We start from the raw sequence: 17,221 nt of genomic DNA, 5'->3' as shown, positions 1-17,221 counted from the left end.
GCCTTTATTCCGCTACAGTTTATCAAATTGAGAAACAGTGTTATATTATATGTTATATATTATATTATATATATTATACAGCAGTTAATAAATTAAATAAATTACTAACTTTACACCACAATACTCAACACTCACATAACAATCAGTGTGTTTACAACATTTAAACACCATGAGCTGCACTGCCACGTGACGTGACTATTGTCATGACACATTTACACTCTAAAGCAAAAAATGTTTCTGTTAATCCTTAATTTCTACCTTGCACAATGTGGTGATGGTAGTTTGACCTCAAGGGGAACTGACGTTTGCTGTTTTTTGAGGTTTGTGAGCATGCAGAAGTTGAAAAGCCTGTAAACAGTATGAAATTCTCTTTCTTTGTGACTTGTCTCTGTCATTTCTGTGATTCTTGGTCAGACACAGTCCTCAGGTGTTAAAGTGAGATTGCTGTTGCTGACTTCCACCTCTGTGGTGAGACGCCATGATGGCTGAATGGGAACAGAAGCTTGCTGGAGAACTTTATGCCTGTGCCACAGTTCCAGACAATCCACGGCCTCTGGGAAGCTTGCGGTCTCAAATTTATTAGCAAACATACTATCTCTTTCGATAATCCATGGTAAATCGCCAGTCCCGAAAATGCAGATATCTCTGATGTATTGTCCTGTAGAAATAAACGTTTTTTTATTTTTATATCCATTCACACGAAATTGCAACCCTATGTCTACCTCAGGAAAATAAAGTCTGTTATTCGGAAGTTGGGTTTATTCGTTACACTTTATTTTACGGTGTCCTTGTTACATGTACTTACCATATTAATAACAGTAAATTATGCATAATTACATGCAACTAACCTTCAACCAAATCCTAATCCTATGTAGTTGCTTAATATTACTCAGTACTTAAATATATGATTACACTGTAACACTGACACCTTAAAATAAAGGGTTACACTTTATTTTAAGGTGTCATTGTTACAGTGTAATTATACATTTAAGTACTGAGTAATATTAATTAACATGTACTTATAGGTATAGGGAAGGATTAGGATTTGGTTGAGGGTTAGTTGCAGGTAATTATGCATAATTTACTGTTCTTACTATGGTAAGTACATGTAACATATGTATCAAGGACACTGAAAAAAAAAAAAAAAGTGTTACCAAATAAAGTGTAACCGGAAGATGTAATGTTATAATGCCTGTGCAAAGGACTCAATAAATATGGGTGGGAGAAAATTATTCTCCAATGCATCATCATCTACATAAACTTAATTAAGTGGTTAAATGCACTTGCATCACTAAATGCTTTTATGATGCAAAATTAATGTATATAAAGTTTTTACTTATGTGTTAAGGACAGGACAAAACATCTGGGGCCAGATTTACTAAACGGTGCAAATTAGCGTGAGATCGAAATCTCATAAACATGTTGCAGTGGAAAGTTCTGCGGTGGATCTATTGATGATGCACAAATTAAAGATCACAGATGCAGCTGCTAATTTCCATTACAACCAACGCAGTCTACCAAGAGCAGCGCAAATTAACTTTAAAAAGAGTAGAGGCGATGATAATAGTTGCAGGTAATCTACTAACAACATGCACCGCACATTAAAAATAACGTGGATTGGCAAACGATATGTTCGGATAACATCTTCCTCTGGCATTCAATGTAAATGAACACGAGTGGAGAAAAGTCTCTCACACGCTCTTGTTCTCTTGTGGTTTCTCCTCCTATAGCAGCATGTCAAGTGCAAAATATTTTAAGACATGCTTTTTGTGGTGTTAAATAATGCCACAAATACCAGCAAATTGACTATTGCAAATCACGTTGCATGATTTATTTAAATGCTCTCTGCCCATTAATTTGCCGTATGAAAGGGAAACTACTACAAATGCATATGCAATAAGTTCAGTTGCAAAAATACCTGTCCACACCTTTTCATTAATTTTCTCACTGCATTTCTCTATTAAATCCTGATTGTAGTTTTTTAACGCCAAAGGAGGGTTTGTGCTGGCGCAAGCTGATAGTAAATCTGGAATCCGAATCGGATTGGATCGTGAGGTGCCTAAAGATTCCCACCATTTGATATAAATCCAATGTTTTAGTCAAGAAGTGTTTGCACCTTTACATCCCTGGTGTGATCTTCCTTCTTGGTCCCTCCATTTGATTGCACGAATGTTACCTTCCCATCCGCCGTCTACACGGCTGCCAGGTGCTTCTAAAACAAACAAACAAAACCAAACATGGAAGATGAGTTTTATGATTTGGAGATTATATGCTTCTGAACAGTTTTCAGTATTACTTCTCGTATCTTGCTTGATTTACAATCACTTGCTGGAACTAACATGCAGTCAACAGTGCTTCTAAAAACCACCCAGTCTTATGATTATTGACCATACTGACACTATCACATGAGAGCAACACTTAAACTAAATTGAGCTGCATGATGGCACTATTGTTTGTTTTTTTTAGAGCTACTTTATGGCTGAATTAAATTTGTTTCATAACTGATAAATTTCTCAGCATTGACTGTTATTGAACTGAATTGAATCAACGCTGAACTGCTTGAGCTGAATAATAGACACCATTATCTTTTTAGAGCTGCTTTACAACAGAATTGGTCTCATTTGATCAAGTTTGCATCATTGGTTGTTTATTGCTGTGAAGCTGCTTTGAAACGATTGACTTGACCTAATTATTGCATTTCGGCTTACCCTTCATGTGGTTTAGCGTCACCCAGTAATGCTCATCTGGGCTGAAGGTGTCTCTAGACCACTCCAGCAAGTCTTTGGCCACTGGGTCGCTGAGGACAAACTCCACAAACGGTCTCGTCAAAGAGTAATAAGCGGTCCCGAAGTAAATGGTCAGATTGTGTGGAGGTGGTCCCTTCTTTGGAGCTTTGGCCCTTGGTGCCACATGGTTGCCCTTCACCTCAACATACGGAAACTCTGTCCTGTGCTTCATACTGGGTGGCTGCTTGACTCCCGGCGTCATGTTCCTGTCTTTCCATTCAGATCCTTGGATATACCGGATTAACTCCAGGTTGCTCTTTATGGGGAAGTCCTGGCCGCACAAATTTATAGCTCTTCTCCATTTTATGGGAGACTTCACCAGGTCTTTCATGCAGTTGATGTCAGCCTGCAGACGGGAAAAGCCAGCATAGGTCACCTTTTCGCTGACGGACGCCAGGAAGACGTTCGGGAAGCACCCAGATAGGCTTCTGACGCTTGTCTTGTATTCCTCCGGCGCTTTATCATCGATGTGAATGCAGTAGACGTTCTGCGGCGCGTAGATGGCTCTCAGTAGCCGCACAAACGTTTCCAGCTCTTTGTGTATGGTGATGATGAAAGCCAAAGGAAAGTCTTCCTCTTCTTTGCTCAGCGGTGCCATAATAAAGTGTAGCTCTGACTGCAGTCGAGTGCAGTCTGGGTCTGGTTTAGGCTCATAGCTGATTCTCTTACAGTCTTTTCGCTGCCATTGAAACCCAGGAGTTGCAGGTGGAAGAATGTCACAGGGCTTGGAGGCTGGCAGAGATTGGCTGTCATTTGTAGGAACAGGTGCATTGGATATATTGGCTTTCAGGTAGATGGCAGAACATATTAGGACACAGATTCCAAGGCAGAAGAGAAAACTGCACTTGGTGTTCTCAAGCTGGACCATAATAGTCCAACATCTGAAAAGCAGCTATAGACCTCCTAAAACAGAACAGAAGAGCAAAATAATCAGAGAAGCAATTATCTCAACAAGGGGGAGTATTAAAACATTAATTGCAATCTATATAATTCCCTTTCCACATAGAAAAGTAGTTCTAACTCTAAGGTTTAAACATCTAAACATGCAAAAAACTAATAAAATCATCTAATTAAGGCTTCAGACAAGACATAAAGGTGGATATTAAACTCCCAAGCAGCTTTAGAGTAGGTGCGTGTTTGGGCTCTCCTCTAAGCTGTTTTGTGAATTCATGGGCAGAAGTAATCATATCATTAAGTACATGAAGAAACATCTGCAGTATTTTTGAACAGGGTGTCTTCATTCCTCAGGAGCATTTTTATCTCTCATAATGACGCATAGTGATAAAATATCTCAGTGAGAGGACGAATCTCTTCTCCCCCTGGATATAACTCTCTTGTGTCACTCTTTTCTAAGCACAGAAACCCTCGGGGGCTCGTTTTAATAGCGCTCCAGAGAGCTGCGTTCACCACGAGGTCTGGTAAAGGTCCCAGTTGCTGGATACAAAGGAGCTGTGGATATCAGTTTTGTCTTGGTAATGTAAGTTGTTTAATGAACCCGCTGGGGGCTTGTATAGCATGCTGACATGGTCCATTGGCACATTAAAGAATGAAAAGCACACACTGTTCTATCAGCATCATGTAGTGTTTAGAAGTTTAAGATATGGCTTTGACTGTCAAAATCAGTTCTAGTTTAAAGCCATCCAGCAGATTGAAAAAATGGTGTAGTGGGATTTTAGTGGAAACTTATTTTCGATGATAGCACTGTATGACACAACATTTCTTTAGAAGGTGTGACTGTGAGTTTCACTTAAGATGTATAATGTACACTACAGGTCAAAGGTTTGGAATAAATACGATTTTTTTTTATACAAGTATTTTGTGCTCACCATAGCTGCATTTATTTGATTAAAAAATACAGTAATATATGTGAAATAATATTATAATTTAAAACAACTGTTTTCTATTTTAGTAAAATGTAATTTATTCCTGTGCTGCAAAGTTGCATTTTCAGCATCATTACTCCAGTCTTCAGTGTCACATGATCCTTCAGAAATCATCGTAATATACTGATATCTTTTGACCGATAGTGTACGTCACAATATAGTAAGGGTGTTTTGTTTGCGATGAACAAAATAACAAATCAAAGATTGGAGATGAAGGGAGGAGGGATGAAGCGACAGACCTTTGTGATCACACTGAAATCATTTCAAACTATTTTATCAATACATTTTATAATTGAAGGATTAACTAATTGTTCTGCACAGAACGCTTATTAAAACTTGCTGCTTCTCATTGTGTAGAGTGTTTTAAATCAGCAAAAACCTCAGAATTGCAGGAAGGATGCTCTGTGGGTTTGGCTAATGTTGGCACATTTTTTTTTTTGAGAGTTTAAACCACTAGTTGATGCTTGTTTGTTTTTTGAAACACATTTGCACAGATGAACTGATTAATGAATTATTAAAAAAAAAAAATCTCATATCGCGTCTTTTTCGCGCTCAAGTTCATTCAAATGTAGGCGCGCGCGCTCATTTTTTTCTGGGCGCAGCGACATGAAAAAAGACATGAAGGATGCGGGTGCACCCAAACACTACGGGTGTTTTTTTCTCCTCCGTAAATAAATCTTGTAACAGAGCTACAGCAAGCGTTTTTCGGCGCTGGAAATCCATAGCCACTAAAACTTTTTTGTCATTGTGGAGAGCGCAGTGCATAGTTGCATAGCAACGACAGACGCCACGGGAAAATCTGACCGAATTTTACTATTAATAATAAAAGTGACCGAATTTTACTTTTAATAATAAAAGATAAGCTAAAGTGTATTGTAAATGTCAGTAAATCAATTTTTATAAAAAGAATAAGTCAAAAAAGAGAAATTAAAGTCTGAAATATGTGAGGTTTATCTTTTTATAGAAACCTTTTTTGTCAACTTTATTTGAACTTGTACATGTTAGTATATAACATGTTGCAAGACACTTTTAAAATCTGGCTATCATTTTTAATCGTATTATTTTAATGTTTATGTTAGTGCGTATTGATGCTAATTTTATTTGTTATTTGCTGTTTTTCGACATAAAACTTGGTGAATTGATTTCATTGTGTATTATTAGTACTTTTTGAACAGGATTCTGTGATAACAGTGATAATTTTTGGCACTATAATAATTCAATGAAATGTTCATGCCATTTCATCTCTAGTTATGATCAACTAAAATCAACTAATTATGTGTTTTTTACAGTAAGCCTATAATATGCAAAGTACAATTTTCTATAAAAAAAATATCTGATTCTGTTCTTTTCTCTGACATGCGTTGTTGGGTCTGGAAGGTTACTAATGTGATTTCTTTATCTGTAAATTAAGTTAAAGCTTTTTCAATTGCTGAATTCATTGAAATAAAATGAATTCTTTGATTTGAATATTTTTTGGCAATGCCTTGTGTAGGTCTTAAATTTCAATCTTTATCGTCTTAAAATGTCTTAAAAAGGTCTTAAATTTGAAACTGAAACCTGCAGGAACCCTGTTATAGTTTCAAAAGTAAGCCCTTTTATATCTCGGAATGATTAATTAAGGCAATGTTTAGATGAAACATGAGCTTGAACTATAAACTCGTACCTAATCTACAGCAAAATGTACTTAGTACTGTATGTATGTTTCAGGCACTTTGAATTAGAGTTGGTACGATACTGGAATTTCCTAATTCGATACAATACCTTGAAAATGACTGATATTTGTTACCATTTTCAATACCAGTGGAAAAACTGTCATATATACCGACATGCAGATCTCTAAATTTTTTGATAATTTGGGTAATTTTGTTCTAATAGCTTACACACCACACAGGGAAGCTTTATTTGAATCGTTGAATTACATTTACCAAAAAAGACAAGTAAGCAGTCAGTAATAAAATTAGAACAAATAAACAAATAGCAAATGATAGAGCAAATAAATACAATAGAATAAAGAGACAAGATAAGTAAACATGGCTTTAAGTTTTTTCAGGTGGGTCTGACCGTATCGTATATTCAGAAATATATAAGAAATATTAAGAAAGACTACAGAAATGAAAGGAATCAAATGGTTTAGTAGGAAGTTACACAACATTCAATTTATTTTTCCAACTATTTACGTTCCAAAACTGACTGTATTTACCTGAATGCCCAGCAAGACAGGCATTTTTGATGTGTTTGACCATTTAAACACAATACGCCACGAAAAAGAAGTACATTTTTTTCTCACAGTACCACTTATATAGATCAGTGTTGCGCGCACGAAACTTGCGTGAATGACTAAATTGATGTGCAATACAAGCACTATTAAAACGCAGCGAGTGAAACGAATGAGAGACGATGTGAGAGGAGGCTGGTGTGTGTCGAATTGTCACCGGAGAGAAGTGAGAGCGAGAATGCACAGCTGGTATCAGTCTATCGAAACTACAGAAAAGGAGTATTGGAACTGTTTCAGATATACATATCAGAATATTTATATTGACAACACTACTTTGAAAAGAAAAACATGTGCTGTGCTAGATTTTTATTGGTAATGCAATCTCTGCTTTGTATTTATTTATTTTTCTAACTGTCTGAGTAGTTGTTAGATATCAAACAGACTTGTAAAGCACCTGCTAAATTTACCAAATTAAATGTACAATCAAAGATCAGCAGACAACAACATGCTGATGGAAAGACATTATGCTTCAACAGGTTTTCGGCTTGTTGTTTTACTAATAGTGTATAACCAGCCTTTAAATGCAGATTAATATTTTTATGTATTTTTATATATCAAATTAAATGCCAGATTTTTATTTATTTATTTGTAGTTACAAGGAAAACAAAACCTCTACACAGTCTCTATTCTACACGTTTTGATTTTCTGAAACATAAGCAAGTGTTTTTAGACACAGCCCGATAAATCCATGATTCAGTGACCCTACCTTTTAGCTCAAGCCGTATCCACTCCTGTTAATGGGAAATGTGATTAAGCATTCACAGATGTGCTCGGGGACGCCGACTTCCGCATTACCTCTATCTAAACTGCTCCACCTTGACTAGAAATCCACATCTAAGCAGCTACTGTCAGTGCATCTGCCTTTCTGAGAGGAAATGGCTTCGGGTGTGAGCCGCTGTTGTTATGATGTCGACACTGTCCTCCCACGACTGTGTGTTTTGGCTGCTCGGTAACACTCCCCGTGAGAGGAGAGGAGGAGCGTAAGGAGGTGAAAAATGGTTGGTCCAGCTCAAGCCGTTATTTGCACCTCTTTTGGTCTTTAACACTCCCACGTTTCTTGTCTCAGAAGATTGTAACGGTAAAGGCAGTTTAATATTAACAATGTCTAACCCGTTCTGTAACCTGTTCTGTTGAGCAGAACTGGTTTATCCACATCCAACTTTACGTGGTTTCAGGCTTGCCAAGTTGCCTAGTGAACGGCTTTGGGGGATTAGTTGCTAATTGGTTTGATTCATGCATAAAATCATTTATTTAACCTTTATTTAACCAGGAAAGAACCTCACTGAGATTAAAATGTCTTTTACAGGAGTGTCCTGGCCAAGACAGGCGGCCTGGTTATCTAAATACACATATAACAATAAAACAGTACAACACTCAAAAAGATATCATTGAAAGTACAATCTTTGATCTTTGAATGTGAACATGGACTGTAAAGCTTTAAAAAAAAAAAAAAAGAAAAAAAGCCCTGTAAAAATATCCCATACAACTACTTCAGCTGTCCCTATGAATTAGCTTTGTGTAAATAAAAGACCAAAATGTACATTATCGCAAAACAATTTGGAATAATGTGCATTGACTAAATTGACTACGATATGATCAGGAAAAAGGTGAAGTCAACATGAAACTGAAATGGACACCATTTAAAGCATTAGCCAGTTTAGTTTTAAAGCATCACCCAGATTTAGTATTTGTTTTGCAGATTTGTTTCTCTCTCCATTTTTACCTTCATACTTTTCATCTCCGTTTGCTCTCTCCGCCTCCTGGACTCTTTATCAGGCACTTGATTTCCAGATAAATATGATTCCAGAAGCATTACCACCTCGTTTTTTTCCCCACCTGAGCACAGAGAGAGAAAAGATGTGACCTGTTGTGAGCCCAAGAGCCGACAGCCAGTGTTTGCTGGTCAGCGAGAGAGATTAGCGCTTTTGTGTTTGCCAGAACTGCTTGTGTGCAAGACAATGGCTGCTGCTGAATTCCTCACATTATTCATGAGTGTGTGTGTGTGTGTGTTTGGCTTTCAGTTAACTTAGTCATTGGTGAAACATTTTTTCTGTTTTTCAGGCATAGCATGTATACCTGCTTTGTACGACAAACGGGGGGGGATACTCTGCGTTCGGGCCAATTACCAAGATCAGAGCCCTCTCCCCGGACAGCACGCCAAATACGTTTACCAATTTAATCTATCCGACTTATTTGTAAGTGTGAACTCGTGAACTGTGTGTTGGAGGATCAGCTCTCTTCCACTGTAATAAAGTTAAATGCCTTGCCAAAAGAGTTTACTTCTCTTTTGGCAAGGCATTTCATTTTATTACAGTGGAAGAGAGCGGAGGATCAGGCTCTATTTAAGTTCTATGCCCTGAGCCCTAGTGCCAAAAACAGCTGTTAAGAAGTCAGGATTAATAGGAATTACATGGATATTATTATAGGACAAAACATGTGAGCTTTTGTGGCGGGTGAATGCGAACACCTATGCAGAACTAACGTTGGGATAAATCTTAGCTAGTTTTGAGTTTGTCTTTGGAGTATCTTGAATTAGATTAGACTGTGTCTTGCACAATTTGAATTTGCTCAGCGAGTTTACTCTGGTGTTGAGTAGTGATGCTCATTAACTATGCCCTTGTAGCCGAGCTGCACCAATCACATCGGGTTATCTGATATAGGCGGGCCAGAGGCGAGCTAAACAGATGACGACAGCGCAGTCATTAGCAAACATTGCAAGATGGCTATGGATGAACACCAGTTGTTTGAAACGGCTTTGGCTGCTACAATGAACGAGTTAGACTTGGCTTTTTATCTAAAAGAGGAACCTAAGACGGCCCTCGAATCGTTCCTTTGCAAGAAGGGCGTTTTTGCTGTTTTGCCGACCGGATACGGCAAGAGTCTAATCTACCAGTTAGCTCCGCTGGTAGCGAAGCGTATGAGGCTCTGGATACGTCTCCCTGTGTATTGTTGTGATTGGTCGTAGTGTTATCCCATTGCGTGCAGTGAGATTTTCAAATGCATGCTTGGTGCCGCCCCTCGAGTTGGGCGAGTTTCATTTACTCAGTGCCAGACCATTAATCTTTCGGATTTGGGTCTGGATTTCCAGGCTAGCATTCTCCCATTCTCTCTCTGTAAAGTCTATGCCCAAATCACTCTGCCAGGCCCTTCGAATACCATCTAAATTTGGTGGATCTATAGAGGATATAATAGAGTATGTACATGAAATAAGCCTCTTGCTGTTTGGTTTTAAATCAAGCAACGTTTCAGTGGGCGAGGAAGGGAGTAGCCCTGGAACTACTGGATTTTGAGATCTTATATATGTATGTGTTTCCTATCAAAGGGAGTGAAGTGCAAACTAATTATCGAAGACCAAATTTATTACATGTTTGTTCTCCTTGCACCCACAGTGGAGTATTTTGTGGGTCTAGGTCAGTCACCCAGTATATCATTTTCTGAATAGTACTTGCACAATAAGTGTATTGTGGGCAACAATACACCCCCCCCCCCCCCCCAACACAAAGATATTTTGATCTTTGTTAAAAGGCCTTTCTGATACAAGAGGTTTTATTCTCCCACAGAAATAAATGAAATTAAATTGTTTAATTTAGTAAAGAAACTCTTTCTTATAAAAGTAGGAATATTTGAAAAATAAGTACAGTAAACATGGCAAAACTGACATTTTAACTAGATTAACACGGTAAAGACAACGGTAAACTGGACCGCTTCATTAAATCATATTTACAATGACCTAAGAGCGGGCAAAAGTTAGCTTTGAACAAATCAGTAAATTATCGTGTGACTTGTATCGTGTGACCAGGTACTATCGTGTGATCGTGTGACCAGGTACTATCGTGTGATCGTGTGACCAGGTACTTAAAACCCTCATGTACCACTCTAAACGGGATCGAGGAATAATCTATGCGGAGAGACGGACTGGGAATAAATCACTTTTATCCATGTTGAGCTTATAGCTTGAGAATTCCAAGCTCCTCTAAAATTGAGATAATATGGGCTACTGATGAATCTGCATTAGAGACATATAGCAAAATATAATTTGTATATAATGAAATTTAATGCTCAATCCCATTCAGAGTAAAGGTACCAAACTGACAAAGTGCTACGGCCAAGGGTTTAATCGAAATTGCAAATAACAAAGGGGAGAAACACCTGTCTGGTGACTCTCTGCAAAGGGAAATACTCAGAATATGTATTATTTGTGCTCACAGAAGCTACTGGGGAAGAATTTAACAACCTAATTTAAGAAATGAAGTCTTCTGAAAAGCCAAACTGTTTAAGAGTGTTAGAGGTATTTCCTCTCTACTCTGTCAAACGCCTTTCTAGCATGGAGAGAGATTATAACTTTGTTTATCTGGCTGAGAATTTGTTTATATAACATTATAAAGACGATGTAAATGATTCACAGCGTTGCGACTATGAATAAATGCCATTTGATCACTTTAACATATTAGCCAAAGTCCTTGCAATGAGTTTAGAGCCTGTTCTTCCAACTATGATTTAAAGTTGACATTCAAAATTGAAAGTGAAAATGACCTGTTAGACTGACAAAGGGTAGGATCTTTTTTATCTTTTCGAAGAAAAGAAAGTGAAGTGTGTGTGAGTGTTGGAGGAAAGCATCCACTAGCGGAGGATTCATTATAAACTGCCACAAGAAGAGGACCCTGTAAAATTGAGAATTTGTCTTTTAACAACCTTTTTTCTTCATATTAGGTATATAGAAAGTTATATTCAGTTTGAAGACGCAGTCTCTCTTTATATAAGTCAGGTCTGGTATATGGCTTACTGCTGTGCTGCTAATTGCATCTGAAGTATCTTTGAGCTTCATGGTTATTTGTTATTTAGAATAAGAAAAGAAAGATATTAATTTGTCATGTAAATATGCTTTCAATGCTTCCCATAATATAGACCTTGAAACAACATCAGGCAAATCGTTAATTTGTAGGTAAAACTCTCTCTCTTTATTTAGATAAGTAACAAATTCTCCATCTGCCAAAAGCAGGGGATTCAGCCTCCAGGGCTTAAAGGAGGAGTACAGGGGAAAACAGGGGGCATGATAAGTGCATTGATGCAGATTAACATAAACTAAAAACTTACAGGACCAAATGCCCAGTTGCTTTTTCAAATGCACATTATAAGCGACTCTATAAGATTGAACAGCATTTACTACTGATCACAGAGCCGTGCTTCACTGACAAGCTGCACATAAGAAATAATCGCACTTAGCCAAATCAGTTTAAGTGCGATTTCGGGATAATTGCGATTAATCTTGCAGCCCTACCACCATTTAAACGGAAGTTCAGTCGCTGTTCTTGACTGAATAACTGTATGTTTTATTTATAGTGTGGAGTTTTATTTTACATTTGAATACAGTTTCTGTACCTGAATACCTGAAAATCTTAAAACACTGTTTATTTCAATCGTATTTTTGTTCAGTTGTATTAATTTGTGAGATTGCTAATATGTTTATTTGTTCTTTTTTAATTACTGAGTGTTTGTGTCTTTAATAATGCTCAAAATTTTCTATTAGTTGCGCTAGTTATTTTGTCTATGGTATTTTTAAACATATTCAGCTACAATGAAATGTTTTGCAATAAGACTTAGATTTAATGTGAATGATATCTAATTATTATTATTATTATTATTATTATTATTATTTTATATTTTGTTTCCTAATTGGAATCGAAATTAGGAATCGCTAAGAATCGAAATCGATTAAGCAGAATCGCAATCAGAATTGTTAATATTCAAACGATACCCAGCCTTATTTGTGACACAGTATTATTATTATTATTATTATTATTACATTTTGGTGACTTCAGAATTCATATACTTCCATTATATAATATTTTGATGACTTGTGCTACTAGTGTGGAAAATAATTAAGTCTTAGTAGATTTGTCCAAAAGATTGACTAGATGTGTGTATTTTCACCAAAGTACAAGATCATCTTATCACCTTCAGGAGAGGTTTGTTTTACGGTAGATATCAATGTTTGTGTGCCAGTAACTTTTGCAAATAAGACATATACCGGTAGGTTACGTCATCTTCCAGTGAAGCTGTGTTATCTATTGCTTAGATCTTAAGCCAGGTTTGATTGCTCAATAATTTCTACTGTTTTAAAATGCAATGCAAATCCCTTGAAATGCCACTGATTTTTCTTCTGTCCAAGACAGTGCCATGAATATATTTCCATGTGTAAACAGCATAACTTTGAATGAATCATACGCCTCATTTAGTCTCGTACAACATTTCAGCAAAGTTTGAGCCCAGTGGTAAAGGTTGCTCATGCCTCAAGTCAATAATTATGTCATGATTTGTACAATTTTTCTACAGTTCGCTAATAACTAACTAGTCAAACCTTAAAACGCAAGCACTTTAGTTGTATCAGAGAACACAGTGATCTCAGTGGTTGATTGAAACATGGTAAATCATGGTATTTTATTTTGTTTTTATTATTATAATTTTTTTGTGTGTGCGTCATTTATTTAAATAATAAAAAATTTCATTCATTTACATTTTCATGTTCTTGTTGTGTTTTTTTTTTTTTTTTATAGTGTGGAGATCCTTTCCAAGAAGATGACCTTGTGGTTCTGAATGGGACTAAAGAGGAAGTGGAGAAGCTGCAGAAGGCCATGGAGGAGCGCCGATCAAAGGCTAAAACTGCTAAAGTAAACTGATGCCCTGATGGTGTAGAATTACTGTGGTGTTTTGGATGTGCTTGATGGGAAATGAGATTTAAAAACCACCATTAATGCAAACCCATATCCGTAATCTAATTCACTGAGAGGAGAGGAAATGAAAATGCTAAACCGACTGAACGAGCATAAAACATTCACTTCATTTTTAAAAGCACTGTTTATGTGTTAAAAAACTATTCTTATTTGTTCTTACTTTGCAGAAATCAAAGAAGAGCAAAGATACTAAAGTCTCCAAGAAGCAGGATTCAGCAGGTACAGTAACACATACGGTTTGCGTTATAAATCACATTAAAGTTCTGACTTTCTGATCAGTATTTCTTGTACAAATGAATCCTTATCAGTGACGTCATTCATCCTTAGCCAAATTAAAGGTAAAGTTCACTCAAATGAAAATTTGTTATAATTTACTCACCCGTTTCTCATTCCATGCTTTGATTATTTGTCAGTGAATAGAAGAAAGACATTAATACATGTTCCACCTGAGAGTTCGAACCTCTTTTGTCATGAGACTTGCAAGATTCGATTCCACTGAATGTCTGTGATGTAATATATTGAGCAATACAATTCTAAAGAAGCCTTTTTTTAATACATGCATGAATGAATTTTAGAGCTCAGGCGGAGAGGAAGATTTTCAGCGGATAACTTTTATCTGTTCCTCACACAAAACTTATCATTTGGCTTCAGAAGACTTTGTGTACAATATACAAAAATCCACTTTAGTTCTGCCTAAAATCTCAGTTTTGTTGTTAGAGCTGTTAAGTTTCCTAAGAATGTTTAGTTATGCATTACAGAGATAATTCCAGTGGGTGAATTTCTCTCTTTAAACAGCCTCTTTCCCTTGTGGGAAAGTTGTATTGGGTTTACCGGCTTTACCGGCATTGTATCATCAAGACAGCTGTGTTGAAAGATTGAAAGTAATTCAGACAAGCTTAGTCTCATGTTAACACATACTCTACTGTTCAAAAATTTGGGTGCAGTAAGGTTTTTTTCTTTTGAAAGAAATTAATATTTTTTACTCATCAAGGATGCATTAAATTGATCAAAAGTGACAGTAAAGGCGTTTATAATGTTACAAAAGATTTCCATTTCAAATGCTGCTCCTTTGATCAAAGAAAACAAATGATCATGGTTTCAAAAATGAAAAAAAAAAAAAAAAATGTTCATGGTTTCCACAAAAATATGAAGCAGCACAACGGTTCTCAACACTGATGATAAGAAATGTTTCTTGAGCATCAGTTCTGCATATTAGAATGATTTCTGAAGGATCATGTGACACTGATGCTGAAAATTCAGCTTTGATCACAGGAATAAATTGTATTTTATAATACATTCTAGGGGTGTAACGATACCCTCATGTCACGATTCGATACATATCACAATACTGAACTCACAAAACGATATTATTGCGATACTCCAAGACATATGATAAAAGTTTAACAAAAAATTTACTGTTTATTAAACTGATACATTTGATATTACATTGTGTGTATAAATGAATATTCTTGGACTTGGTGCTGAAACCCAAAGCACAGGACAATAGAGACACCAGAATAAAAATATTCATGATTCTGAAGCTGAAAATAGTTATTTTAGACGAATATGTTTCTCTGTCACTGACTAGATACATTTAAAATAATGTAGGCTGCTTTTTTACACAGATATTCCCCTGTTGCATTATTATACATTATATTCAACATTATATATAATATTTGAATGTAGTACTGACACTAAAACTCTGAAAACTTTAATTTTTTCTCACATAGTAATTTTTATTTTGGGTGAACTATTCACAATACATATTGTCAATATTCACGATATATATTGTTGCATTTTTGTATTGCGATATATTGTGATGCAATATATTGTGACACGATATATTGTTACACCCCTAATACATTCCCATAGAAAACGGTTATTCTAAGTTGTGATAATTCACAATGTTCATTTTTTTTTCTTTTTTTATCAATGAAAAGTAGCCTTTTGTGAGCAGAAGAGAGAGACCCTAAACCTTTGAATGGTAGTGTATAATGGCAAAGTAAACGTCTATGACGTAAACGTCTGGCCTCTCGATCTTGCACGGAGAAAGCGCAGGAGGAAACGAGGGAAACGGGCTGGGATATCCATCCGATGGAAAGCACACCTGCGAGCCGGCTGTGGTCATGCTGTCCGCTGCTCGATGGATCTCCCCCCGCGCTGGCTCCGCCTCGTTCACCCTGCAAGTGATTCGTCTGGTGGTCAAAGATTCGACTCTGTCAACATCCGCGTTCCTCATGCGCGTCAAGGAGGGGTGATTCATTCGAATCTTCGCCCATTGAACAGAGCTCACACACTCAACGTCATCATCTCACCAAAAATGGCTTTGATTAATGCTCGGTCCTTGGTGAATAAGACGTTCTTACTGAACGATTTCTTCTCCTCGTATGAGCTGGACTTCATGTTTATCACGGAATCTTGGACACAGGTGGGAGATTTAAGCCCTTTTACTGAACTGGTTCCAAATGACTGCTCGTTTTTTAACTCGCCTCGTCAAAATGGACGGGGGGGTGACTTGGTGACTGTCTTAAAACAATCTTTTCTCGCTCAGTGTAAAATGATTTCTGCAAAGGTCTTCTCCAGTTTTGAAGTGCAGTTATTAAGGCTTGAGTGGAATGGCCCTATTCTGCTAGCAGTCTTGTACCGCCCCCCACAGTTTGCAAAGGATTTTATTCTTGAATTTACAGAACTAATGGGGGACATTACTACGAACTTCGATCGCTTTTTAATTGTAGGTGATTTTAATATTCATGTGTGCTGCCCTTCTAATACCCTCTCGAAGGAATTTTTATATCTTATTGAGTCCTTCAACTTAAAACAGTGGATAACTTTTCCCACCCACATCCACGGCCATACCCTGGACTTAGTGCTTACTCATGGCTTCCCCGTTTCTGAAATTGCAATATCGGATACACTGATATCTGACCATAACCCTATCACATTTAATATATCTCTCTCCGATTTGCTCTATGCACCGGCAAATGCAGAAACTCTTGCTCGGCACTTTCCACCTCAGTTTCATGTGAATTTTAATGTACTTTTTAATGAACTGAGTTCACAAATGGCGCTGGATTCTTTTTTTCCTGATCTTAATGTTGACCAACATCTGGATCTACTTAAGGACGTATGGCTGGAGGTATTAAACAAAATTGCTCCTCTGAAAGTTTTTAAACAAAATCAAAGAACTAGAACAGATCCGTGGCAAACTCCAGAGACCCGCACATTAAGACAAGCATGTAGAAAAGCGGAGCGGAAATGGAAAAAGGACAGACTTCAGTCGTCATCTAAATCAGTGAAGGATTGCCTACTGGCCTATCAGTCAGCTGCAAAAGCCGCAAAAGCTGCTTATTTCTCGAACATGATTTCTAACAACCATCATAGACCTAAGATTCTGTTCTCCGTCATACATGCTGCCTTAAATCCACCTGTTTATACTTTTCCAAACCCCTCAAACGCACTATGTGAAAGCTTCTTGAGCTTCTTCATTGACAAAATTGCTAAATTAAGGCCTCAGATAACAGTTCCTTATGATGATCACTATGATCT

General features: G+C 37.0%; 2 protein-coding genes across 3 annotated transcripts in view; one reads left to right on the top strand and one right to left on the bottom strand.

Moving 5' to 3' along the window:
- The window catches only part of rtf2 (replication termination factor 2), a 41,829-nt gene that overhangs the window by 17,193 nt on the left and 7,415 nt on the right, over window positions 1–17,221 (top strand). The window contains exons 6-7 of the mRNA XM_084128682.1: window positions 13,499–13,612; window positions 13,843–13,894. Coding sequence (XP_083984808.1) covers window positions 13,499–13,612; window positions 13,843–13,894 — 166 coding nt within the window. The remainder of the gene's footprint in view (window positions 1–13,498; window positions 13,613–13,842; window positions 13,895–17,221) is intronic.
- On the bottom strand, window positions 85–14,124 carry gcnt7 (glucosaminyl (N-acetyl) transferase family member 7). 2 transcript variants are annotated; one of them, XM_084128681.1, is made up of 4 exons: window positions 14,055–14,124; window positions 2,709–3,689; window positions 2,117–2,212; window positions 85–658 (listed from the first exon to the last, which is right to left on the bottom strand). In XM_084128681.1, exons 2-4 carry the CDS (start codon window positions 3,652–3,654, stop codon window positions 411–413), a joined length of 1,290 nt encoding a protein of 429 aa, XP_083984807.1. In that variant the 5' UTR covers window positions 3,655–3,689; window positions 14,055–14,124; the 3' UTR covers window positions 85–410. The 2 variants fall into 2 exon arrangements, with proteins under 2 accessions (XP_083984807.1, XP_083984806.1); XM_084128680.1 differs by lacking the exon at window positions 14,055–14,124 and adding an exon at window positions 7,651–7,875.

Source organism: Abramis brama (assembly GCF_963993115.1).
Source record: "Abramis brama genome assembly, chromosome: 11".
NCBI lineage: Eukaryota > Metazoa > Chordata > Actinopteri > Cypriniformes > Leuciscidae > Abramis > Abramis brama.
The sequence above is the reverse complement of the archived record's forward strand: the minus strand, read 5'-3'. Positions and strand labels throughout refer to the sequence as shown.